This window comes from Cloeon dipterum, chromosome 2 (genome assembly GCF_949628265.1).
Source record: "Cloeon dipterum chromosome 2, ieCloDipt1.1, whole genome shotgun sequence".
In the NCBI taxonomy this organism is placed as follows: Eukaryota; Metazoa; Arthropoda; class Insecta; order Ephemeroptera; family Baetidae; genus Cloeon; species Cloeon dipterum.
The window spans coordinates 1,037,139-1,064,258 of record NC_088787.1 but is presented as its reverse complement, the minus strand read 5'-3'; the positions used below and the strand labels follow the sequence as shown (position 1 = coordinate 1,064,258).

At 41.4% G+C, this 27,120-nt stretch overlaps 4 protein-coding genes and 1 long non-coding RNA gene across 5 annotated transcripts; all 5 read left to right on the top strand.

Moving 5' to 3' along the window:
• Nucleotides 1-312: 312 nt before the first annotated feature.
• Nucleotides 313-988, top strand: LOC135935271 (uncharacterized). The gene is made up of 4 exons (XR_010574193.1): nt 313-466; nt 523-607; nt 662-832; nt 894-988. It is a non-coding gene; the product is annotated as an uncharacterized LOC135935271 (long non-coding RNA).
• Nucleotides 989-7,602: 6,614 nt separating this feature from the next.
• On the top strand, nt 7,603-9,909 carry LOC135936523 (uncharacterized). Its single transcript, XM_065479365.1, has 6 exons — nt 7,603-8,091; nt 8,152-8,291; nt 8,394-8,604; nt 8,663-8,826; nt 8,875-9,327; nt 9,382-9,909. The coding sequence occupies exons 1-6, from the start codon at nt 7,981-7,983 to the stop codon at nt 9,797-9,799; spliced, it is 1,497 nt and encodes a 498-aa protein (XP_065335437.1). The 5' UTR covers nt 7,603-7,980; the 3' UTR covers nt 9,800-9,909.
• A 395-nt stretch (nt 9,910-10,304) lies between these two features.
• On the top strand, nt 10,305-13,303 carry LOC135936525 (kelch repeat and BTB domain-containing protein 8-like). The gene is made up of 6 exons (XM_065479368.1): nt 10,305-10,547; nt 10,608-10,747; nt 10,849-11,059; nt 11,110-11,275; nt 11,330-11,773; nt 12,205-13,303. Exons 1-5 carry the CDS (start codon nt 10,437-10,439, stop codon nt 11,440-11,442), a joined length of 741 nt encoding a protein of 246 aa, XP_065335440.1. The 5' UTR covers nt 10,305-10,436; the 3' UTR covers nt 11,443-11,773; nt 12,205-13,303.
• A 189-nt stretch (nt 13,304-13,492) lies between these two features.
• On the top strand, nt 13,493-16,441 carry LOC135936524 (persulfide dioxygenase ETHE1, mitochondrial-like). Its single transcript, XM_065479367.1, has 6 exons — nt 13,493-13,750; nt 14,020-14,164; nt 14,222-14,407; nt 14,469-14,651; nt 15,900-16,016; nt 16,079-16,441. The coding sequence occupies exons 1-6, from the start codon at nt 13,634-13,636 to the stop codon at nt 16,120-16,122; spliced, it is 792 nt and encodes a 263-aa protein (XP_065335439.1). The 5' UTR covers nt 13,493-13,633; the 3' UTR covers nt 16,123-16,441.
• A 135-nt stretch (nt 16,442-16,576) lies between these two features.
• Nucleotides 16,577-18,366, top strand: LOC135936526 (uncharacterized). The gene is made up of 5 exons (XM_065479369.1): nt 16,577-16,894; nt 17,326-17,431; nt 17,491-17,585; nt 17,639-17,780; nt 18,227-18,366. The coding sequence occupies exons 1-5, from the start codon at nt 16,720-16,722 to the stop codon at nt 18,309-18,311; spliced, it is 603 nt and encodes a 200-aa protein (XP_065335441.1). The 5' UTR covers nt 16,577-16,719; the 3' UTR covers nt 18,312-18,366.
• Nucleotides 18,367-27,120: the final 8,754 nt, after the last annotated feature.

The following is a 27,120-nucleotide window of genomic DNA, read 5'->3' as shown; positions in this document are numbered from 1 at the left end:
TTTAATACGCTAGTGCTTTAGATTTTTAAAATAGAGGGGGCTCTTAATTATCCTTCCGTTTAAATTTTAAATGTTAAAGTTCATCTGAAGTTTTCCCGAAGTCAGAAAAATTAAGTTTCGAATTACGATAAAACATATGTAGAGGAAAAATATGTTTTTTTAAGAATGTAATATTTGTTATTCCGTTAACCGCTGAGAAAATAAATGAGTCATTGTTATAGAAGTGAGCGCGACGGCTTATATCACTTGATTGAACGCGTCTCTACATTGATTTTGAAAGAAAGACACAGGAAAAGATGGAAACTACGAAGATTGCTCTTGATGTGGCCAAAGTAAGTTTTTAACCATATTATTTTTCAAATTATTCAATCCGAAAAAGGAGCAACGCGATTTGGAAAGGAGGAGACAGAATGTGATGGACGCCACGAAGATAACGCTCCAATTTGACGTGGAGACATTAGCCAAAGTAAGATTTTAACCAAACTAATAAAAAATTTTAACTAATCAATCCAAAATGAATAGGAGCATCGTAATACAAATAGCGACATTAAAGAACTGCGTGACATAACATCGTTGGCCTTTTCAGACTTCTACACCATGCTCTTACGTATGAGAATAAACAATATAGGTAACAAAAATATTAATTATAGTTTTTGTTCAGTCTGTGTTACGTGGAACATTGCCGGAGGGATTTTTCTCATCTGGATCCGCTCTTGGTCGGCGCTTCTCGGCACGCTCGTCGGTTCCGCTCTTTCCTTCGTGCTTTGGGGCTTTCTCTCTCTTGTTATGAGCCACGCTGTTTGGATGTACACCTTCAATAGCCTTTGGTTTAGTAAGATTAATTTTTAGCTGAATTCAGTATTATAATTGATTTTGTTGTTCTTGATTTTCAGTTACGGGCATCACCTTCGCATTCTATATTGTTCTAGGTTTGTTTGTACTTCTCTTCGGTTGTTGCACACCTCCTGAAAATCAAGAAGAGCAAAACGGGGAATGAAGAGTAAAATTGCAATAATATAAAGATGAAATATATAAAGATGCGATTATGCAACCTGCGTTACTCTGATGTCCGGCATTTTGCATACTATTCTCCTATATTCGAGCACAGAATATTTATTAAAAAGGCGCGAACGTAATATATATCATTTGTTTCTTTCCAGATAATAAAGAAACTTCAAAACATTTTTATTTTATTGAAGCAAATGCTATTATACATTATTTCCTTTATTATTTGGATTGTTCTATTGTTGGATAGCATTTTTAATTTTGTAGACACACCATGCCAATACGCTGAGCAGAAGTCCCGCCAGTCCAACTAAAAACAAATAATTTAACGGGTGTTATCGTTAGAGCAGAGAATAATTATTGGACAAAAAAACACTTACTGCACAAAACAGAATGAAGAAATATAGAAAAGTTTTCGTCGGACAAGTTGCTTCTTGCAATTGGCCACAGAAGAAAATCAGAAATGATCACGCCGATAAATGAAGCTACAATAGATAGATTCAGGTGCTTGTACTCGATGTAGTAGAACACGTAGATGATCAGAAAGCCGAAGACGTTGTAAAACAAGCAGACTAAATAACCAACAATTGAATTACAATCAAGTATGAATAGGATTTTTGGAAATGTACTTATCAACACGAGGAGGGGAACACGGATTTTTTTAAAAACCAATTCGCTTACTGTAGGCTGCGAGTTTTTCTATATATGACGTTAAAAAATCATTTATTGGCAATTTATGTTTAATAAGAATTCACCACAACAACGAGGGGATCGAGTGTAAGTGGTATTTTCGTGGCAAATTCCAAAGATTCAGGCCTTGGCTTCGATCCTGGAGCGTTTGAAACTTCGGACTCCTGTTTAAATAATTTAGAAAAATAAATATACAGATTATTTTTGCTATGAATACAAACCATTGGAATGACGCAAGTTGCAGTGTTCGTTCCAGGTTGCTCCATATTTCGCCTGATCAAAAAATAGAAACGATTCAATGAAGGAACGAATAGTTGTGACTATAAAATGTTATTAATTTATTACACTAGTGCTAATACATTTTAAAAAGAGTGGGGGCTGTTTAATTTTATTTCTTTTGAATTTTTAATGTTATTGAGCTCCTCAATTCCAAATAAAATTATTTTTCTAATTACGAGAAACATGTTAAAAATATGCTTTTACTGTATGTAATGTTTATTATTCCGGTAACCTTTTTGGGAAAATATAACGAGGCATTGTTACAGAAGTGAGCGTCAGTTTATCACTTGATTGAACGCGTCTCAATATATTAATCATGGAAAAAATAGATAATTATTTTCCGAAAAACGCAACTCCTAATTTTTTTAATTTGTGATCAGCTGAGCAATTGTTCGTCTAAGAAATTTTTTGACAGTAAGTACACAGAGATTTACGAGGTTTTTGTGAATTAAAGAGAAATTGAAGGCCTGCTCTCTTGCTCTGGCCTTGAATTTTGAATTGTCTAGACCGAGAATGGAGATGGGAAAAAATCAGACTCTCTGCATGTTATCAAAATCCGCGCGAGAAAGACGAAACGCGAGAGTAGAGAGCTAGAGGCGAGAGTGTGCGGACGCAGAGCTGCATTCACTCTGATCCGACGAAGGGAATGTAAGTGCTGCACTGCCGCAGCTCACAAGTCCTCTATAAAATAAAGTGAATACAAATTTCTTTCGAAAACTATAAGAAAAGTCAGTCAAGAATGGAGCTCAATCTCACCCTTAATTTAGAAAGGGAATTTTAAATAATTGTGACGGTTTTTAATGTATCAGATGTTTGAATCCATTTAAATTCGATTGATTTTATTCCTAAAATAGATAATTTCATATCTAAAAATATGCAACTCCTCAAAGTTTCACTTTTTTGCGTATTTTTGACAAAATACACCGAGATTTACGCGGGGTTCTCGAGTCTTAAAAATATAAATTGTGTTTTTGTGAACAAATGACGAGTGGAACTTTATATATAGGAATACATAAACGCTTTTGGCGTCTTTTTTCACCCCTCTCTTGGCATAATTGCGGTGGATTTGGGAAAACAACACTTGATCTGTTTTCAAAAACGGCGAGAAAGACGAAACGCGCGAGTTGAGGCGCCGTCTGTGCGGACAAGGAGCGACAATCGCCGATCAGACGAGCGCAAGAGAAGAGCTGCTCATCGCGCTTCTCACACATGAAAATCGGTAAGTTAAAAAATGTGTTTTCCTCATTTATTGCGAAAAACCTGAAGGCACTGACAAAATTTCCGGCTTCAAATTAAATTGCAGTTTCTCCATAACAGTTTATATGTATTTTTTTAAATCGATGACGCACGGTTTCAATTGCTAAAAATTAAAGAATTATACCAATAATCATCTTTGCTTGAAAAGAATTATGATTGAATAATTTTTTACTATTTTTGGCGTAAAAACCGGCAGAACATATAATTTTTAGACAATTTTTATTCTCTCAGAGACATAAAAGGACGTCAGGGATGACACAATCTCTTGCACACCTCCAGGAAAACATTAAATAAAATACCAAAGAGATTATAAGCTTTCTTTTAAACTTTGGTTTGATTTCTTCCTTAGGGTGTGGCTCGAGCGGGTGAGTTTTTTTAGCGGTCGGCTCATAAATAAAATTAATTATCCTCTAATTTTTATTAAATTAAAGCACTCATTTTTTTAATTTTCTCAATTGCGATTTTTGTTTTCATGCTTTTTGTGTGCAGTTTGAAGATGACTCCCTTATTCTTCATCGCCATTTTCTTTCTACCCCTTTCATCCTTGGCCAACGGCGCCAACTTCACCCAAGTCTACGAATGGTCCGATGAATGGCCTTCCAAGGTGAGCATGACACGCATTTGAATTTAAAATTATATTTATAGCGAACCAAAGAATATTTTTCCTACATACATGGCTGTCTACGAAACGAGGATCTTCCTCAGCCTGCATATTGGCTACAGTAAAATTCTTCCGGCGACTTTGGTGTCCTTGCCGACGAGCAGTGCGTCCTCCGCACCCCCGAAACTCACCCCATTCCCTTCGTGGGACACGAAAGTGAGTATAGCAAACAATTATTAATATATTATTCTTCTTCAAAGCACAAATACAATATTTTATTCAAAAACTCAGTGGTTAATTCACCTGTTAAGTATTCGAAGCCCTCAACAGATGGCGCCACCTTATACTTCCGTAATAAATTTAATTTTAAGGCCTTTTCGCTGCGGTTTCAGACTCAATCCTGCCAATGTGCATTCTTCACTTAACTTGCATTTTTTTGGCGTGCTGAAAACCTAAATCGGTCCAGCCATTCTCCGTAGAAACGTTGGAACAGATTTTAAAATAAAAAATATATATTTTTACGATTTTACGGCGACTGGCTGGGCTGATTTTGATTTTCAGCACGTCAAAAGAAAGCAAATTAAGTGAAGAAAGCACATTGGCAGGATTGAGTCTGAAATCGTAGCGGAAGTGAATTAAAATTCAATTTATTACGAGACTGTATTGTGGCGCCATCTGTTGACGGCTTTGAACGCTGCCTGGCTTATACAAGCTTCTCTTCGCAGGGGAAGGGAGACTGCAACAAAATAAAACAAGCTAGAGGCCTGGAAGTGGACTCGGTTGGCAGGCTGTGGGTGCTCGATGACGGTAGCCCCGAATGCAATGCCAGTGAACTTTGGATTTTCGACTTGAAAAATAATAAAACCGAACTCATCCATCGGTTTCCTTTTCACGAATGGATGCACGACTTGGTGCTCGACGAAACTGCCAACGGAACCTTTGCCTACATCTCGCGGTGGCATCCTAAAAACATAGTCGTGTTTAGTTTGGAAAGAAATAAATCTTGGATTGTGAACACGCAAGGAATAAGGGCCACTACCTTGGCCCTGTCCCCTAAGGATCAGGAACAGCTCTACCTTGGCGAATACCTCTACGGCAATCTGCTCTATTCAATTTCCGTCGCCCCGCTTCGCAACGGCGGAACTCGAACTGCAGAACCGGAACTAATCGGAAAGTGGACCGCAGAACCAAATAGAATGCTGATGGACAACCACGGGACCATGTATGTCGCCTTTCGGAATACGAATTACGTATCCTCTTGGAACACTTCTCAGCCATTTCTGGAGCAGCGTTTTCATGAGGTACAGAGATAACATTTGAGAACAGAATAAACAAAATACTATTTAGGTGGCTGCACTGAATTCTTATCGGTCGTTTACGTTTGCCTTGGACCAAAATGGAACTTTTTGGATGACGATTTTTGATGACAAAAGAGAACCAAGGTGCAGGCTTTTGAACGATGCAATCGGAGCAAATTCAATCTCCGAGGTCTCCCCAGGTAAATTTACTCTGACCACACTTTTAGTTCCAAAAACAAAAAGAAAATTCTATTTTTTTCTAAGACCAAAGAGCACAAACACAAGAGACCAAAGTCGCTGCAACTGACTGATTCTTAATTGTTTCAGTTACGCCCACCATTCCAACCACCACCACCACTACCATTTCCCCAAAGACCAAACCAACGCCTCTTACCAGCTCAAAACGATCCAGCATGACTATTCCGGCCACAACTGCCAAAACCTCCATCCAAATTCAAACAACAACCGAAATAAATGAAGAAAGCGTCGCCCCCAGCTCGCAACTCCCAGAATTAAATCACACTACTCCTGTCAGCTTGACTATTCCGACCACAGTAAAATCTTCAACGCGTGATGAGAAAAATGCCTCAACCGAGGTGCAGGAGAGCACCATCCTGACAGGAAATTTGCACCATTATCAGCTGTTTATCGTCATTTATAACTGCTCCGTCGTATTTACCGTGATCCTCTTCAGTTTGTTCATCCTGAGACACAATAAGAGGAACAATTCCCTCTCACCTAACACTAACGAGTCTTACCAAATGATCTTACTCAATAATGTCGACTCGAGTACTCGTCCTTCTCCTCATTTTTAAATGCATCCGAAAATTGGCACCCTCGAAAAAGCAAATAAAGTGAAAGCGGGATGCAATTTAAAAGCCAACGCCTTCTTTAATTTTCTGATTATTCTGATTATTTTATCATGTAACTGCTTCAGCGTGCAATAGAGGGCATTCCGTGTATCGTGTTGTTCATCAAAGAGAGAGAGAGAGAGAGAGAGTTTGCCGTGCCCAGGAGGAGAATCAGCGCTCTCTGTTTTAATTGCAGCATGGGTACGCGTCCGGCTGAGCAAGGCGCTGGAAATGTTCGTTAGAAGATTTGCAGTAAATAATAATTTATAAACAAAACAATAAGAAAAACGATTAAGAATGCAGAGAAACAGAAAAATAGCTCGTTTCGTAGCTCAAACTCAACCCTAAAATGGAAAAGAAATTTAAAATAGTTATGTCAGCTCTTTTAATATCTAATTCAATTCGATTAATTTTATTCAAAATAATCACGGAAATTTCGCATGATTTCAATACCGAAACTTATTATTTTGCGTATTTTTGACAAGTTACAACGAAATTTGCGAACGTTTCACAAAGTTTTTCTGGATTGACGCGAGAAAAGGAAAAGCCTGCTCTGGCAATGACCGAGAATGAACGCTCAGTATTTCTATATCAGTAGTTTAATTTCAGCCCCGAGGAAATGAGGAGTATGTCAAATGAGATTGCCATATTTTTTTTTTTTTGCTGCCGAGCAGGAAAAATGCGTATCCTGTTCACTTATCTTCTCACGCGCGCAGAGTCGCCACAGAATGATTTGATTTTGCATTTCACTCTTTTCAACGCATGGCGATTTTTTAAAATTTAACTCTTTTCTCTCTGTCAGCGCAAAAGGAGCAGCGAAAATGGACACATGGGTGCCACCCGACTTCCTCTTTCCGTTTTTGCGATTGAATCACACCCAGGGAGTTAAAACAAGGCCAAACCTCGCGTTTGGACCCGATCCGGTCATCAGGACCCTGAAACCCGACCCTTTGAGCTGCCATGCTAGTTTTATGGGAGCGGATTGTGAAGCGGTACCTGTTGCTCAATAGACCCGTTGCGTTCGTAAAAAGGCCCTATTTTTATGATACCATTCAAAAGTTACGGATAATTGAGGCTTAATTAACTCCCGTGCCACTCGGCCCCTGGGACCCCAAGGAACCCTTCGCGAATATGAATTTTTTAGCTGACGTAACAAACCACGCATGCGTCAAGTCGTGTTTTGTAGCAAAGCAGCGCGGCGGCCGGCGACCAATCAGATTCGCCATCTCTCTAGGCCCCCTAGCGAGCAACACTCTAGAGAGAGGAGTTCTTTGCCCACGACGACTACTCTAGCACTACAGCGTAAGTTAAGGAGTAGTAGAGTATCAGCTCTGATGCCTTTGACGCCTGCTAGTATCTACTCTCCTTTCCTTACACTCTAAAGTGGGCGTGGACGTCGTGGGCAAAGAAGCTCAAAAATTCATATTCGCGAAGGGTTCCTTGGGGTCCCAGGGGCCGAGTGGCACGGGGGTTAATTAAGCCTCAATTATCCGTAACTTTTGAATGGTATCATAAAAATAGGGCCTTTTTACGAACGCAACGGGTCTACTGACAATGAGCAGAAGAACTACGCGTCGGGGGCGGGGCTTGTTAAATTAAACCGAGCTTGTACCGGTACTTTTTGTGAAAACCACATCTACCGTTTACACCCATGCGAAGAATTATTTGAAATTTTTCATTTTAATTCGATTAAAATTTGCAAATATTATGATAAATCAGTTTTAAGTATCAATATATCAATATAAGCGTAAATTTTCATATTTCAAATACCTGAATTATTGATACCGGTTATTTTACTTCCTTGAGAAATGGGGAATCACCACATTACCCAGATTACCCAGAACAGAACAAAGCCGGTCTCTCGTCTCTCACTCACTCGTCTGACTCGCATAGCAATAGCATACGCGACAAGTGTCAACAGCGTCTGTGAGACAGATTCGTGTTTGGGAATTCCGAATTTTGTCCTTTTCGCTTCGCCTGCCGAAAGAAAGCAATCGTTATGGCGGATGGGAATCTGGTGACAGTGGCCTCCAAGAAGCTGAAGGCCCTGCAAGAGGGGCTCCTTACGGACGTTGTCTTCCTCGTTGGTGAAAATGATGAAACGGCCGAGGTAGTATCATTTATTTTTCTTGTAAATAACATCGGAATATAATGAATTCAAAAAATGTAGGAAATTCGGGCCGTCAAGTTTGATTTAACTGTGAGCAGCACGTTTTTCGCCAACCTTTTCAACTGCCCTCTGACCCTGAAATGTGACGGAAAATTCAGGTTGAAGAACATCGAGCCTCGAGTCTTCAAATTGATCGTCGAGTAAGACAATTTTAATCATTATAATTTTTTATAGGCTTTTAATATAAGCCACAGCGACCTCTCTAATTTTGGCCTGCTCTTATTTTCCCTTTAAAATTCCAGGTTTACTCACCTGAGTGGACAGCTCGTGTCCGACGTGGACAGTCTTGAGACCTGCCTTAAGCTGGCGTCTGCCGCCAAGGAGTACCTGATTGACGACCTGGCTGCTCTGTGCTCCAAACTGCTCGAGGACAAGTTCCTCGCCGTGGACAACGTGTGGGCAGTGCTCGGCAAGCACCACCTGGTCGAGAGCATCGCCTCATCTTGTCTGCAAGTGAGTCATTTTTAATAAATGGCATGGCACACACATTATTTGTTTATATAAATTTCAGTTGTTACGTTCGGAGACAAGCGAGTGTTTGAAGCACCGAAGCTTCCTTGATGCCAGCGAGGAGGCCATCAAGCTTTTCCTTACTCTGGAAAAGATGGACATTACTTCCGAGTCTGAACTCTTGGACGCGTGTCTTCGGTACGCATCAAGCAAGGAGGATCAAAGGTAATTAATTATTTATTTAATCAAATTCCGCATAAATAATTCCTGCAGGGACGTGTTCCGCCGATGTTGTCTGCGCGACCTCCGAATTCTTGCCCTCGACTCGGTCGACCTTGCTAGAGTGGCAGACTTTCTCACTCCTGAAGAGAAAGTCGGCATTGTCAGCTGCACGAGTCCTTTGACGAAGATGATCGGAGCAGCCCCGCAGCTTTCGCCTGGTCTCTGCCCAATTTCAGAGGAGAGATCAGAAAAGATCGTGATCGTTGGCGAGCAAACGCTCACTTTGATTCCAGACTGCCACATCCTGAGCCCTAAAGAGATTTACCTGAAAATGGCAGCAGACTCTGACCTGTATTTCGAGCATTTCTTCGATGCCCAAAAACCATCTTTTTCCTATGATACTTACACTTTAACTCTACAGCCTAAGACAAGCATGAAGATTTTGAGCATTCAAATCTTCAACGATTTGTACTTCCACAACGAGGCTTTTGGAGGAGCCCAACGGTAACTGATTAATCCAAGACACTCTAGAGGTGACGGACTTTTTTTTGTTTTCAGCGATACTCGCGATGACTCTCAATTTGCACGACGTCTGTTTGGAATTCGGTGCTATGTCAGAAGTCCTGGAGGGGTGGAACTGAATCAAGAGGTCGAGGAGGATGCATTCTTTGCAACTGAATGCGGCAGTTCCACTTCTGTCAAGCTCTCTACTCTTGTTCCTGCTGGCGCAACCTTCGTTTGCATGGTAAGGTTGAAGGGAACTGCTCGCTTGAGAAGATTGCGCTTCTCTGAGGACATCCTGAAGAGCATCAACAAGGAAGCCACCATGAAAGCTTTTTATCATGTAAAACACGGTGAATGCCATGTAACTGTTGGTTTGATCAAATACGGTGAGAAACATACATATGGTGACAAAACTCGCTGTATTTTCAAATCTGTTCGATTTGCCGACAAGGATTATGAAATACAGAAATAAATAGCACGATTTTTCAGCAGTTTGTCTGGTTTTTCTACAAGTTTAAATCACGCGCGATATTCTGTCAAGCCAAGCAAGCGCGTCAGCCAATCAGCGACGAGGATTAAGCAGGAGATTTTGCCTAGTTAAGAGTAAAGATCAGCTTCACCGCCATCTTGAATGACGTCACAGGCTTTTTAGAACGTATGGAGGAGTGGATAAAACATGGCGGTGAAACTGGTCCTTTCTCGAAAAAGTATGCAAAAAAGCTACGCGTCGGGGGCGGAGCTTGTTAAATAACACCGATCTTGTACCGGTACTTTTTGGGAGAATCACATCTCCCGTTTAGACCCATGCGAAGAATTATACGAAAATTTCCGCTTTAATTTGATTCTAATTAGTAGATATTTCAATATATTAGTTAAAAGTATCGATTTAAGAGTCAATTTTCGAATTTCAAATAACTGAATTGCTAATACCGGTTATTTTTGGAATCCCCGCACCCCGCATCACCCGCCCAAAACACAATAACACAATACACAGCTGGCCTCTCACTCGAATTCGCGGCATGTTTCTCCAGCGACTATCAGACAATTCCGTGTATGAGAATTCCAAATTTTGTCCTTTTTGCTTCGCCTGCTGACAGGAAGCAAGCGTTATGGCGGATGGGAATCTGGTGACAGTGGCCTCCAAGAAGCTGAAGGCCCTGCAAGAGGGGCTCCTTACGGACGTTGTCTTTCTCGTCGGCGAAAATGACGAAACGGCCGAGGTAGTATCATTATTTATTTTTTAAATAGCATCGCAATGTAATGAATTCGAAAAATTGTAGGAAATTCGGGCTGTCAGGTTTGATTTAACTGTGAGCAGCACGTTTTTCGCCAACCTTTTCAACAGCCCTTTGACCCTGAAATGTGACGGAAAATTCAGGTTGAAAAACATTGAGCCTCGAGTCTTCAAATTGATCGTCGAGTAAGACAATTTTAATCATTATAATTTTCATAGGCTTTTAATATAAGCCACAGAGACCTCTCTAATTTTGGCCTGCTCTTATTTTCCCTTTAAAATTCCAGGTTTACTCACCTGAGTGGACAGCTCGTGTCCGAAGTGGACAGTCTGGAGACCTGCCTTAAGCTGGCGTCTGCCGCTGATGAATACATGATTGACGACCTGGCTGCTCTGTGCTCCAAACTGCTCGAGGACAAGTTCCTCGGCGTGGACAACGTGTGGGCAGTGCTGAGCGAGCATATCATGGTGGAAGCTGTGTCCTCCGTGTGTCTGAAGGTACAAATAAGTTGATTACCTGATTGGTTCTGACGAATGCGATTGTGTAGTTTCTAGGCTCAAAGGCGAACGTCTGTTTGAAGAGGATGGAATTTCTCGATGCCAGTGAGGAAGCAGTGAAGCTTTTCTGCAATTTGGATGAGATGAACGTCGAGTCTGAGTCGGAACTTCTGGTAGCTCTTCTTCATTACGTCATACTCAAAGAGAACAAAAAAGGTTGATATATTTTAATTAAAAATTTCAAAGCTGAATCTTTTTTGTCCTCAACAGAGAAGTTTTTCGCCAATGCTGTCTTCCTGGCCTTCGAGTTCTGGCTCTTGACTCTGCTGACCTTGCCAAGGTGTTTCCCATGCTCACTCTCGAGGAGAAGACCAGCATTGTGACCTGGAAAAGCCCTCTGATGGCTGCAGAGAAGCCTCAGCTCGCGTCTGGCCTCTGTCCAATCTCTAAACCGAGATCGGAAAATATAAAAATCACCGGAAAGCAGACGTTGATTTTGGTTCCAGGCAGTCAAACCCTTGGCACCAGAGATATTTACTTGACTGGAAGATACATGGTATGCACTTCTAGTGTACGGGAAAAAAGTTGGAACGACCCTTCTGAACACTGCTGGGTTTTACTTGCATTGTGCCCCAAAAAAAGTATCAGAATCTTTGGCTTTGAGATCTTCAACAGCCTGGACTTGACCAAAGAAGCTCACCCCCAGAGTGTGAAGTAAATATTCTTAATTATACATATCTTAACATTAAATTTGATGTAACCTTATTGTCCTGAATGTCAGCGGTGTCCAGATGGCGTCCGGTGGAGCATGGCGCGAAAAAACGGTCACGTGAAATAAGTTTTGGTCAATAATGCGAAGTATAATTTGCATTACTCTTAACTAATTGTGTCTTTTGGATCGTAAAAACAAACTCTTGACACTCATACGGCAATTAATTGTTTCCCACATTCAGACGCCATCTTGGATCTGCGCAGTGCGAACCAATTTTATCGCACATCTGGACCCCGCTGCTGAATGTCAAGAAATTCCTGCAATTTCTGTGATTTTTTAAGTGAACTTGGGACAAACATTTCAGAGACAAACAAACCCTAAAATAATCAAAATAATCATCAAAACTCTGAGCTAAAATTTTTTAAACTTTCAGATCACTTTCATGTGGAAGCATTTCGGAAATCACCTCAATCACCGGCAATCATTCCAAATATCCGCCACATTTACTCTGTGAAGAAGTGAAAGTTCCCAAAAAACTTGCATTTAATAGTTCCATTTTCATCAACCACTCTGCTCTGGTTCCTGCTGGTGGATGTTTCAATTTGAAGGTATTTCCCACAGAAGATTGCGTCTTGAGGACTCAACAGTTCACTGATCATCTGGTGCAAAGCACCAACTCGAAAGCTACCTATGAAGCCTTCAAAAGCATTGATATTTTTCACAATGAAAAACTGCGTGACGTCTTGAAGGAAAAGTTTTCAGCTGACACCAAGCTTTGCATCTTCAAATCAATTCAATTCACTGAGATCTAACTCGAGAATATTTTTTGTACGAACAATTTCAGAATTTGTATTCTCATTCAAATTAAATATATTGCATTTTGTTTTCGAATAAAATTCAAAATTAAATAAAAATCATAAAAATTAAAATTACCTCTTCGATTTATTTTATTTCTTTTTTAAATTCGGTCACGATTACTGCCCTATCATCTTCTAATTGACGTAATATGATGTTGAACCAAATTTGAGATGTTTCCGGCTCGCAGGCGAATTATGGCGATTTTTTTAAAAGTTTGCTTTTGCACTCTCGGCACCGAAATGAGCAGCGTAAATAGAGGCGCCGCTGATCTCCTGGGCCATTTATTATGTTTTTACGATTTAAACACAACGGTGAAGCTAAAACAAGGCCAAATCTCGCGTTTGGACCCGATCCGGTCATCAGGACCCTGAAACCCGACCCTTTGCGCTGCCATGCTAATCTTATGGGAGCTGATTGTGAAGCGGCGCCTGTTGCTCAGTGTGCGCAAAAGAACAGCGCGTCGGGGGCGGGGCTTGTTAAAAAATACCGAGCTTGTACCGGTACTTTTTGGAAGAAAAACTTCTACCGTCTACATCAATAATGAGAAATCTATGAATGATAGCAAATTTATTTTATTAAAAATGGTAAATAATTTGATAAATCAGTAAAAATTTCGAAATAAGTGCGAATTCTCATATTTAAAATAATCGGTTATTTAGACTGACTAAAGCAAGCAATCTGTAAAGACCAGCCACAACCGGTTTTCCTTCACCAGAAGCAAACAACAAATCGGTTTTCCCAGAATTCTCGTGCGAGGACCAGCATGACCGCCATGTCTGATTCACTGCTCCGCACTTCCTGCCGCCTGTGACGTCACTTAAGATGGCGGCGCAGTCGGCTCTCGCCCTTAGCAGCAGCTGTGATGCCCTTGACGCGAGCGGCTTGCTTTGTTTTGATTCGGATCGCGCTGGTTTCGCGATGCCTACGTGAGTTTCGACACCTCAATTATTAATCCTGCGCAGCGGAGACGTCACGCAACCGAGTCATTATATAAATCGCTGGAAATGCTGTCGAGCGTCACGAGAGTGGTCGGCCGACTCCTGCCGTCTGCAACTGCAACTGCGTCCAGAGCCATGGCCACCAAGACGATCCCTCTGTCCGACGACTTCCTCTTCAGACAGGTGAAAATCCGGAAAATTCTTTTCTTAAAGGGCTAGCCGTCTGTCAACGGACCCTTTGCCGCGTCCTGAAGGACGAAAAGGCCGCAGAGAGCGTTTTATTTGTTGGGAGGCGCCTGGTGAAAGTGGTCCTGATCTGTAATTCTACCAATTTTTACTTAGATATCGCTGGAATTCACGATTTTTCCTGGCCCTAATCTGTAATTTATCTCTTCTATTCCTAAATAACGTGGTTCTGTACTGTAATGAGACCAATTTTTCGATTGTGGCAGCTGTTCGACCGGGAGAGCTGCACCTACACGTACCTGCTGGCCGACCTGGGCAGCAAAGAGGCCGTTTTGATCGACCCTGTGCTGGAACTGGCGGAAAGGGATGCGCAACTCATCTCGCAACTCGGGCTCAGCCTGAAATACGCGAGTAAGGCTTGGAATAAAAGGCGAATTCGGGCCGATTAAATGGATTTTCTGGTTGCAGTGAACACGCACATGCACGCCGACCACGTGACGGGCTCGGGAAAGCTGAAGGAGCTGCTTGCCGGCTGTCGGAGCGTCATTTCCAAGGCGAGCGGCGCGCAGGCCGACGTGCACGTGGGTGACGCCGAGCTCGTCGAGTTCGGACGGCACCAACTCGAGTGCCGCGCCACGCCCGGACACACCAACGGTGCGCGATTTCATTGAAATTGGCCGCCTTTGCAACTGATTTCTTTATTTATGGGTGCCAGGGTGCGTGACGTACGTGTGCAAGGAGCAGGGCGTGGCGTTCACCGGCGACGCGCTGCTCATCCGAGGCTGCGGCCGCACCGACTTCCAGGAAGGCAGTCCCGCCACCCTCTTCCACTCGGTCCACACCAAAATCTTCTCGCTGCCAGACGAATTCAAACTCTACCCGGCACACGACTACAAAGGTTTTTAATTAATTTATTAAAAAAAACCCAAAGCTGGCCAATAGGGGCCACGCTTGGGCCCCTTGGCCGAATCCGTTCCCTATCTTCCAATGTAAAAAATTCGCATTAGTTGCGATTTTCAGCGCAAAACCCGAGCAATCGATGCGTTTAATCGCGGGGAGGCGTAATATTAAGTCAAAAACTGAATCCAGCCCATAGGTAAATTAAAAAAAATTAAAACCCTTCACTTAAAAAACAATGCAAATTTTAGGGGGCGGTGGCTGAGGGGGCCGGTGGGTGCAATTTTTTATTTCATTGGACGCGGAATTGTACGGCGAGTCTAAAAAACTTTGGTTTTTTGTTCTGCGACCCATAGGAGCTGAGTTATTAATTTTTACAAGTCGAAAAAAAATTGCAACATTTCAAAATTTTTGTTTTCTGGGCCCTATTGGCCTGACGGCGCTGATTAAAGTATCAATCGACGCCCCTTGGTGAGGCGCGTCTGCCCGTGTGCAATTTGTCAAAATCGGAACATTTTTCGAATTTTAAAAAACTAATTTCTGCCAAATTTTTGGAAAAGTCAAATATTTCATGCAAAATTTCGATCCCGGCCAAAACTTTTAAACAATAACTCCTCAATCGACGCGAAATTTAGCAAGGATAATTTTGACACCAAATACAAGCCGAACCGATCAAAATTATGAAAAAAAAACTTGGTTTTTTGCATTTTTTCCGGACGTACAACATAGAAAATTGAAAATTCGTGATTTTTTCCTAACGGGGCGAATTTAAAGGGTTTTATTGACTCCATCTCACGCGCAGGACCACCGCATGTCTGGAAACCGATTTTGAGATTTTTCGCGCCCATAGAAAAATTAAAATTAATTTTTTTCTGTTTTTTCGACTTCGCGATGTTCCCGGTCAAAATGGTATTATTTTTGTTAAAATTCGGCTGTTCGTCCGATCGTCGACCACGACCCCTCATTGGACAGGTCTCAGGCAGGGCTTTATTCTGCGTTACCCTGATGACCTTTTTCAGGGTACCTCGACCTGATATATGCTCCTAAGCCTGTTTTTAATGCTTTATCACTTATTTCAAGCACATTTTTACCCTAACTCTTCACCGACCTTCCTCAGGTCGCGTGACCTGAGGGTTTTTTACGGTTAATCCGGCTCCGTTGCCTATATTTGAGTCTTTAGGTCAATTTCACAAGTGCCCGAAGGTCCCAAGCGGAGCAATTTTTCATTTTTTTAATTTCTAATTTTCAGGTCTGACCGTGACGACCGTTGGCGAGGAGAAAAAGTTCAATGAGCGGCTGACGAAGCCTCTGAAGGAGTTCGTGGACATCATGGACAACCTGAACCTGCCGTACCCCAAGATGATTGGTTAGCTTTTTCCCGTTCCGGCTCGCGTGGCCTCTTATTTAATTGTTTTTCTTAATTCGCAGATAAGGCCGTGCCCGCCAACCGCGTCTGCGGCCTTCAGTTCTGATAACAACGCACGCAGTATATATCTATTTTTACGCCTGTTATCGCATCAAATGCGTCTCTTGTTCAAATTAGGCCACTGAAGTGTGATTACTCGCACTTAGTTGTGATAAGCAGTATCTTGCTTGGTTTCTAAAACCGGGTGGAAATTTTAATAATTGTGATAGCTTGTCAGTTTTTTTAGAACAAATATCAATTATTTACAGTTTTAAAAGGTTTTGTCGAGTATTGCAATAAATTTTAAAAATCTTTAAAGGCCACCTGTACTTTTTCCGCCATTTTGTCGTGAAAATCAATAAAAATGCCACAAATCTGGTCTAAAACCGTTTTTCTGTTAATCAAGCACAATTAAAAACCAAATAAAGAAATTTCAAATTTTTCAAAATGGCGTTCTCGAGGGATCCTTTAAGATCCCAGATTAAAAATTAAGAGAAGCTTAAATTTGATCGCGTGTTTCATTTCCGCCGCGAAATGTTGGCTCGCGTCCCTCTGATCGCGGGCCAAGCGACCAATCTATTTTGGGCCGCTTTGTTGTGTGTTGTCCTCGGTCAGCTGCACTCGCTCTCTCACTCGAGTCTCTGCTGCGGTGGCGGCAGTCGGCATGGCCTGCAAGGGTGCGTTGCTGCTCGCCCTGGCCCTCACCCTGGTCAGCGGGCAGGAGCTCGGCTTCGACTGCGACCCTGAGCGGCCGTGCCTCGCGCTCAACGAGCTTTGCGACGATGGCTTCTGCAAATGTCTCCCCGGATTCATCAGGAACGAGAAGCACTGCTTCCCAGGTCGGTTTTTTAGGGTTAAAAGGTGTAAAGGAATGTTTTAAAGGGGGGTTTTAAAAATGCTTAAAAGGGATCTTTAAAGAGTCGGCCATTTTGTAATTAAAATGGCGGATTTTAAAATCTTAAAGGATCGGGTCTAGTCCGCCATTTTGAATTTTTTACTGGCAGGTATCTATCCGCCATCTTGGATTTTAATTTCTTCTATTGGTGTGAGAATTTTCCGTTATCTTGGAATTTAATTTTATACTGGTGGGAAATCTGACCGCCATCTTGAAATTTAATTTTCATTAACTGGCGAGAGAACTATCCACCATCTTGGAATTTATTTATTTTATTGGTGGGGAAATGAAATTTAATTCAAACCTTTAATATCAAAAAGCTCAAAAAGACCTGGTAGCCGCCATCTTGAATCTAAATTCCTCATTCCTTTCCAGCTCGGAGCTACGGAGAGTCTTGCTTCTTCGACATGCAGTGCGCCATGTTTCCCATGGTTTGCTCAGAGCAGAAATCGGGCTTCGGCAAACGTTGCCAATGTCACAAGTACGCGAGTTAAATATATGACAAACACGCCCATTAAAGTCTCAAATTACGCTTCCAAGGTTCTTCCGGTGGGACGCAGAGGTTCGGGAGTGCCGGCACAAGGAGAACCTGGCGGCCATGGTGTCCAAGCTGGAGCAAAAATTCGACTTCGAATGTGAGTTTTCCCGCCAAAAATGGAACGGGTTTAAAGGACCGTTAACATTGCAGCTAAGATCGACAACCAGGCGAATTCCCTCTTCCCAGGGATGGTGGCCGCCGGAGTGATGGTGCTAGTCGTCGGGTTCATCATGGCCGCCGCCTGCGCCGTCTACGTCTGCTACTCGGGCAGCTGGAAGCCCTGTTGCAGGAGGTAATTAAATTTTCCCGCCAAAAAATCTAAGATGGCGGATTGTTCTCCCACCAGTAAAAACATTAAATTCCGTAATGGTGGTTTTTCCCCGCCTGTAAAAATATTCCAAGATGGCAGAATATTCTCCTTGATGGCGGGTTTTTTCCTGCCGATAAAATATTCCAAGATGGCGGATTGTTTTACCACCAGCAAATGAAATTAAATTCCAAGATGGCGGATGTTTCTGACGTCAGTTAAACAAATTAAATTCCAAGATGGCGGTTAGTTTTCCCGCCAGTAAAAAAATTCCAAGATGGTGGATGCTTTGTTCCTTTAAAGACATGCGATATTTTATATTTTAGTGTAATTTTCCTTAAAAAAATTGGAATTATCTTCATTTTCAGTAACAAAATGGCGGATATTTTTACAAGTTGATAGGTCCTTTAAGAATTCTCCTCCTCTTTCAGAGAGCGGCAAGAGTTTGAATGCCACGCGAGCGAGTTCGAGCGTCTGGAGGTGAAGAGCGAGGGAAAAGCCAAAGAAGACGTTTGAGTCACGTCCATATATGCACTGTTTTGGAATAAAAAAATCCGAGAGTGGAAATTAATTCCAGCTGCTTGATTCCACCGAAATATTTGATTTAGCGCTGCAGCCGTGCGAGCGAGCCAGGAAATTCGTCACGCAGCGTGAGGCCCGCGAGCCAGGCCGTGCGTTTAAATTTATTTTTTATTTTTTAATACGGACGAGGTGAGCACAACAAATTGCGTGTCGCGCCTGTCGTTGCAGCCACAATATTTATATTAGCCTAATTAATTGTTGAGCCGCGCCCATTTGTCTCCGTCGAGCGAGCGTCGCGTAAGGCGATTATCCTTTCTTTTCACTCCAGGCTTTTCTTAAGCGGCGCGCAAAATTAATAACACCCCTGCGCCCTGCTGCCTGCCTGCGAAAATGTGGTCAAATGAAAAATCGCCTTCAATTTGAAATGGAGTTAATCGGATCTCGCGGCTCGAATGACGTCAAGTAGCGGTCTTTCGCCAATTTTTTAGATGCTGGGGGATTTTATTAATACAGAATCTCGAATTTTGATTAAATATGGAGCAGGAAAAGACCTAAAATCTCAAGTCAGAGTTATAGATAAGAATTAAATTTTACTTTTTCAAAATTTTGGCCCTTTAAAAAATCGTATTAATTCGAAAAATGGTCCGATTTTGGAAAACCGAATACGGGCGAACGCGCCTCACCAAGAGGCATCGATTGGTGCCAAAATCATTCCATTCCGGCCCATAGGGCCCCTTCTGGGCCCAAAAAACCATAATTTTGAAATGTCACAAATCGCGTTTTATGGACTTTAAAAATTCATAACTCAGTTTCTATGGGTCCTACAGCAAGAAACCAAAGTTTTTCAGACTTGCCGTAAAATTCTGCATCTGCTAAACCTAATTACAACCCCTGCACGCCCCCAAAATCTTCCCCCATTTTTAAGATTTTGGTTTGAATTTTATTTTAAATTCCCTTCAGGGTTAAATTCGAGTTCTGACTTCAAGATACGCCTCGCCGCCTTAAAACACGTCGATTCCTATTATTTTACGCCAAAATTCGTGGTTTTGGCAATTTATTTTTACGTGAAAAAGGGCTGATATTTATTTTTATTATTTCTGGGAAATGTCCATCTCTTATGGAATCTAATAAATTTTGTGTTGGAGAGAAGAGCTAGCTTTTCTGGTAATCCAATTTGCGATGCGTGTGCGCGGTATCGAAAGCGAGGGATAATTCGGTTTGTTGCGATAACTCGATTTTGAGGCGCACAAGACGCGCGAGACAAACTTCCACAGATACATTTATTGCTTTTTCATCTTCACAGTCAGGTTTCACCTTACCAAGAACAATTTTTTGTTCACCTGTTTCTCGTTGACAAAGGATGCTCGCTTTTGGGGAGAAAAACAGCATTTCTGCGCTGACAGCCGCGCAAACACACATGTTTGTATTTTGTTTGTTTCTTTGTCTGCCTTTCGCGTCGTTTCGTTTCGGCGTGCCAAACATTGGAAAATAAAGGGGTTGCTGTGCTTTGTCCGCGGCTATACCTGCGAAGAAACACGCAGCCAGCGCGCACAATGCATTATATTTGCTCTCGGTTTTATTGCCTCCGCATAAAGGTAATGAACGATGCTTTTGCTTTTTGCCTCTCTCGCACACCACAAAGAAAACACACACAAACACACCCTTTTTTCTGCTGCACACGTTATTTGCACTCGCCCCAATTGAAAGCCGCGGCCGTAAATAATACGCGCATAGAGGTGCACAACTTTTGCGACAGAAAATATTTCAAAAAAATACTAAATAAATATTTGTCTTCCTTTTTTTAACAATAAGCAAAAAATGAGACTTGAAATTCATTCTAAATTATTTTAAAATAATTAAATAACATTAAAATTTAATTAATTCCTAGTTTCTGCCACCGGGGGCCGGTAGAGTACGGCGGGAAAGTTAAATATTTTTGTTGTTATTTCTGTTCTAACAGCTGATTCGCCCAGTAATTGGTGAATCGACCGTTAGATGGCACATCAGGCCAATGGAAATGTAACTAAATACGCGGGAAAGAAATTCTTGGGTCGGCACGCCTCTTTTTCGACGCTTCTGATTGGCCGCTGGACTGTCTCCTTTAATTTCGACGCCATTTTGACTTCTGACCGGCGGGAAAACCAACACAGATCGCAATCCGGTCCCTGGTGGGAATTACGACTGCGCAGAAGGTTTTAATTTAAGTCACACATGCGCAGTGATGAGTTTTAGCCTCTCAAAGAGTTAAAGAAGCGATTTGAACATACTGCGCATGCTTCAGATGCGCACAAGTTTACTGCGCAGCTTCAAAATGGGTTTATATTCAATTGTTATAAAAAAGTTCATTTAAGCAAAATTAATGTTGAAAGCCTCCATTGTTTCGACGCCATTTTGACTTCTGACCTGCAAAGAACCAACACAGATCAATACCCAGCTCCCGGTGGGAATTGCGACTGCGCAGAAGGTTTTAACTTGGGTCACGCATGCGCAGTGATGATTTTCAGCTTCTCTGTGATATTTAGAAGCGATCTGAATGTACTGCGCATGCTTAAGATGCGCACAAGTTTACTGCGCAGCTTCAAACTAACTATAAAAATCTTAATTTTTAAGCTTTTTGTAGCCCAGATTTAATTTCTGCCTATTTGTCCTTATTTTAAGACCCATTTTTAAAAGAAATAATAAATTATTATTTCTCTCATCCGCACAACATAATAAACAGGATCTGATTTGCGAAGGGTCTTATTTCGTGCTGTTGCAAAAACGGAAAATATAATTAATGGATCGGTTTGCCAATATTTTTTCTCTCTCTGCTGATTATCTGTCGGTGCGATCTTTTTGTTTGAAAAGAATCAATTAAGCCGCTGGGGCAGGGCGGCGTGCGCGCGCGCCGACAATTATAATTGCTTTTCCCTCTCGCGGCAGCAGACAATTCAATCAAGGCTCTTTCTCTCTCTCTCGACATCAATCGGCCGCTTTGTCTTCCGTTTCCGCGATAAAATCTGATAAATTGATTCGACGCTGCCTCTCGATCTCGTCCGAAAAACAATAATTCAATTTTTAAATTTTAATTAAAAGGTCCGCGCGCAATATTTGCTTTTTGATGTTCGGGCGAGAGAGCGAGCGAGTATGGAAATAATTAAGCTCGGTGGCGCGCTCTCTCGTGAATATTTCACCGGTAAATAGAATATGCAAATTGGAATTAGCCGCACTACTTGCTTCCCACGCCGAATCATTTCAATAACAAACGACGAGTAACTTTTTTATTCTTTTAATTCGAATTATCTCATTTAATTTTCATAAGAATGGAATGAAATATTGCCCTGAGTGAATGTAACATGCCGATAGAAATTTTCAGGGGGGTGAAACCTTCAGTTTTTGAAATACAAAGGAACAAAGGTATAAAAATATTTGTTTTGTATTTCAGGGAAGTTATGAAAAAATAAATAAGATGAAATCATCAAAAGAGTTATGAAATCGAACCCAGTCGTCAGATTTCGTTTCAAGCGATCGATTTCACAATCGAAAAATTCCATTTTTCAGCCACTTTAACGACACCTGACGGGCTCTGTATTGGTTTCAATTGTACGATCAGCCCACCGTTGGAATGTTTAAATTGAGAACTTTCAGAATATGTGCAATTTTACCCTTTGGAAGACATCAGGGCGCTCAGGGAGTGACCTGAAATGCCCAAAAAAGTGGTTTTGTTAAAAAAATATTTATAAAATTTCAAAATTTGAATATTAATTTAAAACGTTGTTCACCGTTGGAGCGGTCATGTCAAGAGCTTTCAGAATATGTACATTTTGAGCCATCAAGGTTCTCAGGGTATACCCTGATGTGTCCCTGACGACCCTGGTACCTTCAAAAAGGGTCGAGTGGCACATATTCTGAAAGCTCTCGACTTGGCCGTTCCAAAGGTGTGCAAATCCTGAAGATCGAACCAATACAGAACCCGTCAGGCGTCGTCAAAGTGGCTAGAAATTGATTTTAATTTAATCGGTCGTTTTTTTGGCCACTTTATCGACACCTGATTGGCTTTGTATTGGTTCCATCTGGTAATTTGGCACACCGTTGGAATGACCAGATTAAGAGCTTTCAGAATATGTGCAATTCGACCCTTTGGAAGCCATCAGGGCGCTCAGGGAGTACCCTGAAATGTCTAAAAAAGTAGTTTCGGTTGATTTTTCTGCAGGATAAAAATCGTTAAAAATTGAATTCAAAACTTTTCTTTAGCTTTAAAAAAGTTGAAATATAGATTTCCGCCAGGCTTTAAAATAAATCAGAGTCAATCGGCCTAACAATAAGTAAACAGCTATTTTTCACCGTTTGAAGTTTAAAGAGCCAGTGTATGATGTGTATTTTGTTACCAAATTATGACAGGTCGGCTGTCTGCGTTTGACAAGAATAAGAGTTTCTAACAGAGTGGCAGCGGGAAGCAGCCGGCGGACAAGGCAATCCTTTTTCCCATTTTCAAAGGTCGTGCTGCGTATTTATTTATTTTTTTTTACGCCGACAAATAAGCAACCCTTTGGGACGCGGGGGGCGATTGACCCCGCGCGCGCCGCTCCCGACCGGAGCCCCACTGCGCCGACAAATAAAAGAGCAACCTTTTTTTCAATTTAGACACGCCAAGGAGAAAGAAAAAGACGGGCGTGCTGAGAAAAAGGTCACTATGCTAATCACAAAAAATTGAAAATAGTAAAAAAAAATCGTTTCCTGCTGCTTTTCTCTCTCTCCCTGAAAAGTGATATTTTTTAGGTTGGAAGCTAGTTTCATTAAACAAACTGTCTTTTTTTAAAAGGAAATAAATTTTTTTCTGCGATGATTGCGGGGCTGGTCGCGCGCGAGGGGCAGATGGGCGGCGGCGATAAGCGCGCGGCTGCGATTTAAAATGCATGGCGCGATGTTATCGGGCAACGCGAGGAAAACGAGTCAAAAGCACTCGCTTTGCGCCTAACCAAGAGCCACGACGAGCAACTAGGCCACACGGCCGTCCGTCTCTCATCCACAACCGAAATGCAAACAAACAAAACCTTCGCAGCGAGTAGCACACTGACCTGGCTGAAACTCTTGCGAAATTCTTTTATTTTTTGTTAATTGTTAATTAGGAATGACGGTGGAGATGGTTCTCGAATATAATCAGCTTTCTGAATATTTAAAAAAAATAAAATTTTAAATCGAATTTTTAGTAATTTTTAAACAAATTATTTTACAGAGTTTTATCCTACTGGAAAATCAATTTTAATTTTTTTTTACCGAAATAACTATTTTAGCCAATAGAAAAGACCATTTAGAACGGTTAATGAATCTTACCCTGGCGTCAGGATAGCACTGAAACGATCAATTTTATAAAAATTCATGTTTTAGCCCCTTTAACGACGCCTGATGGGTTCTGTATTGGTTCGATCTTCAAGATTTGAACACCTTTGGAACGGCCAAGACGAGAGCTTTCAGAATATGTGTCGTTCGACCCTTTTCGAAGGTACCAGGGTCGTCAGGGACACATCAGGGTATACCCTGAGCACCCTGATGGCTTCCAGAAGGGTCAACATGCACATATTCTGAAAGCTCTCAACTTGGCCTATCGAACGGTGAGCAAATCTTGCTGATTGGACCAAAAATTAAATTAATATTCAAATTTTTGTTATTTATTTTTTTTAAAAATAAAAAAATCGGGCATATTTTATTTAAAAAATTTTAAATTATATTTTTAAGCATAATATGCCATAAAAAATATTTCAGGGGCAATTTAACATATTTACCGAAACCACTTTTTTGGCATTTCAGGGTACTCCCTGAGCGCCCTGATGTCATCCAAAGGATCAAGTTACACATATTCTAAAAGCTCTTAATCTGGCCGTTGCAACGGTGTGCTGATAGTACAATTGGAACCAATACAGAGCCCGTCAGGTGTCGTTAAAGTGGCTAAAAAATGGAATTTATCGAGTATGAAATCGATCGCTTTCAAGATTTCTTCAATTTTTTTAATAAAATATCTCTATAAATCCACTTAAAAATACGTGTTTGAAATCGGCTTAGAAGATTAATAAAATCCTTTCCGTTTATTTTTCTGTTTTTTTCCCCCGGTGGTGCAAGAAAAATAACTGTCAGGGTTGTGGGGACAGGAGTAAATGCTGCCGCGTTTGCCTAACTCGTAAATTCCGAGTGGCGTCCGTCTGATGGTCTGATCCCTTTCTTGTTTTTATCGCCCCCTCTTTATCTATTTCCTCGGCGGCTCGATCGCAGCAGGTCTTTAGGTTCGGGGGCTGTGTTTTAACGAGAAAAACAACAAAGTGTGAAATTTTTTGTCCGCTGCTGCCGCCGCGAGGGAAGAGAGAGAAAGAGAGAGAGAGAGAGAAACTGGTTTTGGCGCAGACCAGAGCCAGCAATGAAAAGACTAATCAATCATTGTCCGAGAAAGGCAGCGCGACAGCCCCGTTCATTATCCGTCATTTCGCTCTCTGAAAGCTTTGCCTTCTCTCCACTCCGCAACCGCAATAAAAGCAAATACACATTTTTGTACTGCCAACATCACTCATATCCCAAATTCCAACAGAAAATTAAATAATTCGGCACAAAAAATTATTTTATTTTAAGCAGAAATTAATTTTAAATTATTGAACGAAATATTTTTATGAAAAATTTATTTTATTTGACTTTTTCACATAAATTATAATTTAATTTGAAAGTTTAAATAGTTTTTGGTATTTTTTTTTCTCTCAATAAAGGCGTTGCGGCAGATTCGGTGCGGCTGGCCGAGGCCCAGAAGTTTTTTTTTCCTTTTCTCGAGCGAATAAATTCGGGAGCGAATGGGGCGTGTGCAATAAATTCGGCTGTTAATTTGAATAAATCACCGATTTGGGCGGCGAAAAGATGGCCCCGGCCGCGATTTATTCGCCAACTTTCGAGCCGACTCGCCAAGCAAATGCGCCTCCGCGTCCGGCGAGGGGATGAAACTTTGGACGACAACAACCCCCAAAATAAATTACGCTTCAGCCCTCGAATCGTTCGCTTGAAAATTCAATTTTTCTTTTAATTGCTTTCGGGGTGAGAAGATAAAAAATTGTCTTCTCCGATCGATTTCATATTTGATAAAATTCCATTTTTCAGCCACTTTAACGACACCTGACGGGCTCTGTATTGGTTTAAATTGTACGATCAGCACACCGTTGGAACGGCCAGGTTGAGAGCTTTCAGAATATGTGTAATTTGACCCTTTGGAAGACCTCAGGTCGCTCAGGGAGGACCCTGAAATTCCTAAAAAAGTGTTTTCAGTAAAAAATTTTAATTGATTTTCAGCAGAATAAATTTAATTGTCCCTGAAATAATGTGATTTAGAATCGCTAAACGTCCTCTTTCTTTGAGCAAAAAGAAAATTAACTGCTTCCGGGTTGAGAATTTTACTTTTTTCCGACGAAATTCGTCTCAAAATTGTTTTTCTTGACTAATTATTTTATTTCTTTTTTTAATAAAATATTTATGAGCATTTACTCGGAATAAGCTGATCATCCGAGGTCGGCAAAATCCACAAATCGAGGGGTTAATTGTCTTCTCGTTTATGCGCCTATTTTATGACTTTCAGGGAAGAATTTTTAGTTGTCAGCTTGGCAGGGGGTGCGACCTTTTCTTTCTTCCTCTCAATACCTGCGCGACAAAAACACAATCATTTTTCACTTTTCTCTCTCCTCCCGTCGTCTCGCTGGTCTCGCTCGACCGTGGGGACGTGATGAGTCAAAAAGCCACAAAACTTGGCAATTACAAAACCAATATTTCACTGCGCTCTCGTTATCATCCGTCTTCACAATTTCTTCACAAGTTGTTTGTCAATTTGCTCTTGAGAAATTTTAGGAATTTCTCCTAATGAACAAACACGGAATTTTGTTTTCCTCGCGCGCGTATGTATAGCAGGTAGTTTTCGGTTTTGGGCTGTTTTTGGAGCGATTCCAGTGGCGAGAGGCGTGTTTACGGCCTCTCTCGGCTCTTTTGCTTTTCGGCGTGAATTTGAAACAGCTTTATTAGTTAAAAGCTTCCGGATAACGAGGCCAAAGTAGTTTCCGACATTTTTACGACGCACTCGCCGCACCGCCCATAAAATAAAGCAGCTAGCTCTTCTCTCCTGTTTATTTTCGCCCCCAATCCAGCAAAAACCCCTCTCGACTAATTACAATTATCACTTGGGGGGTTTTACAGCCCAAAGGGCGCCGCTCAAACGATGATTCCTGAATGGAGATCATTTTATTTTATAATTTAAAAATTATAAAAAGGAACACATGTTGCTAAATCGTTTTATTATTTCCTCTTTGATGCAGCGCGCGGCTGCCTTTTCGGTTCATTTGCTCTCTCTCTGCTCACAAATTGGAAATAAACAAGCTGGAAAAGGGGAACAATACCTTATTCAGCAATTTGCTCCTCGCTGACAGATGGTAGGCAGGCGGACGCGGAAAGAAATTATTTCCTTTTTTCTGCCCCTGCCTTTTCATAAAATTCCTGCTGCGATCGCAGCCAATTTTCCGTGATTTCCGAGCCTGCAATTAAGGACTAAACGGCCAACAAGCACAAATTGCCTCCAATTTTTGTTATTTTTTTTCTAAAAATGTTTAAAAAAATTTAGCCTTCTATTTAATTAAATTTTTAAACAAATGATTCCATTTATATTAATTTTATCAAGCTAAAAATTAATTAAAAAAATATGACCGAAACCACTTTTTTGGGAATTTCAGGGCACTCCCTGAGCGCCCTGATGTCTTCCAAAGGGTAAAATTGCATATATTCTGAAAGCTCTCAACCTGGCCGTTGCAACGGT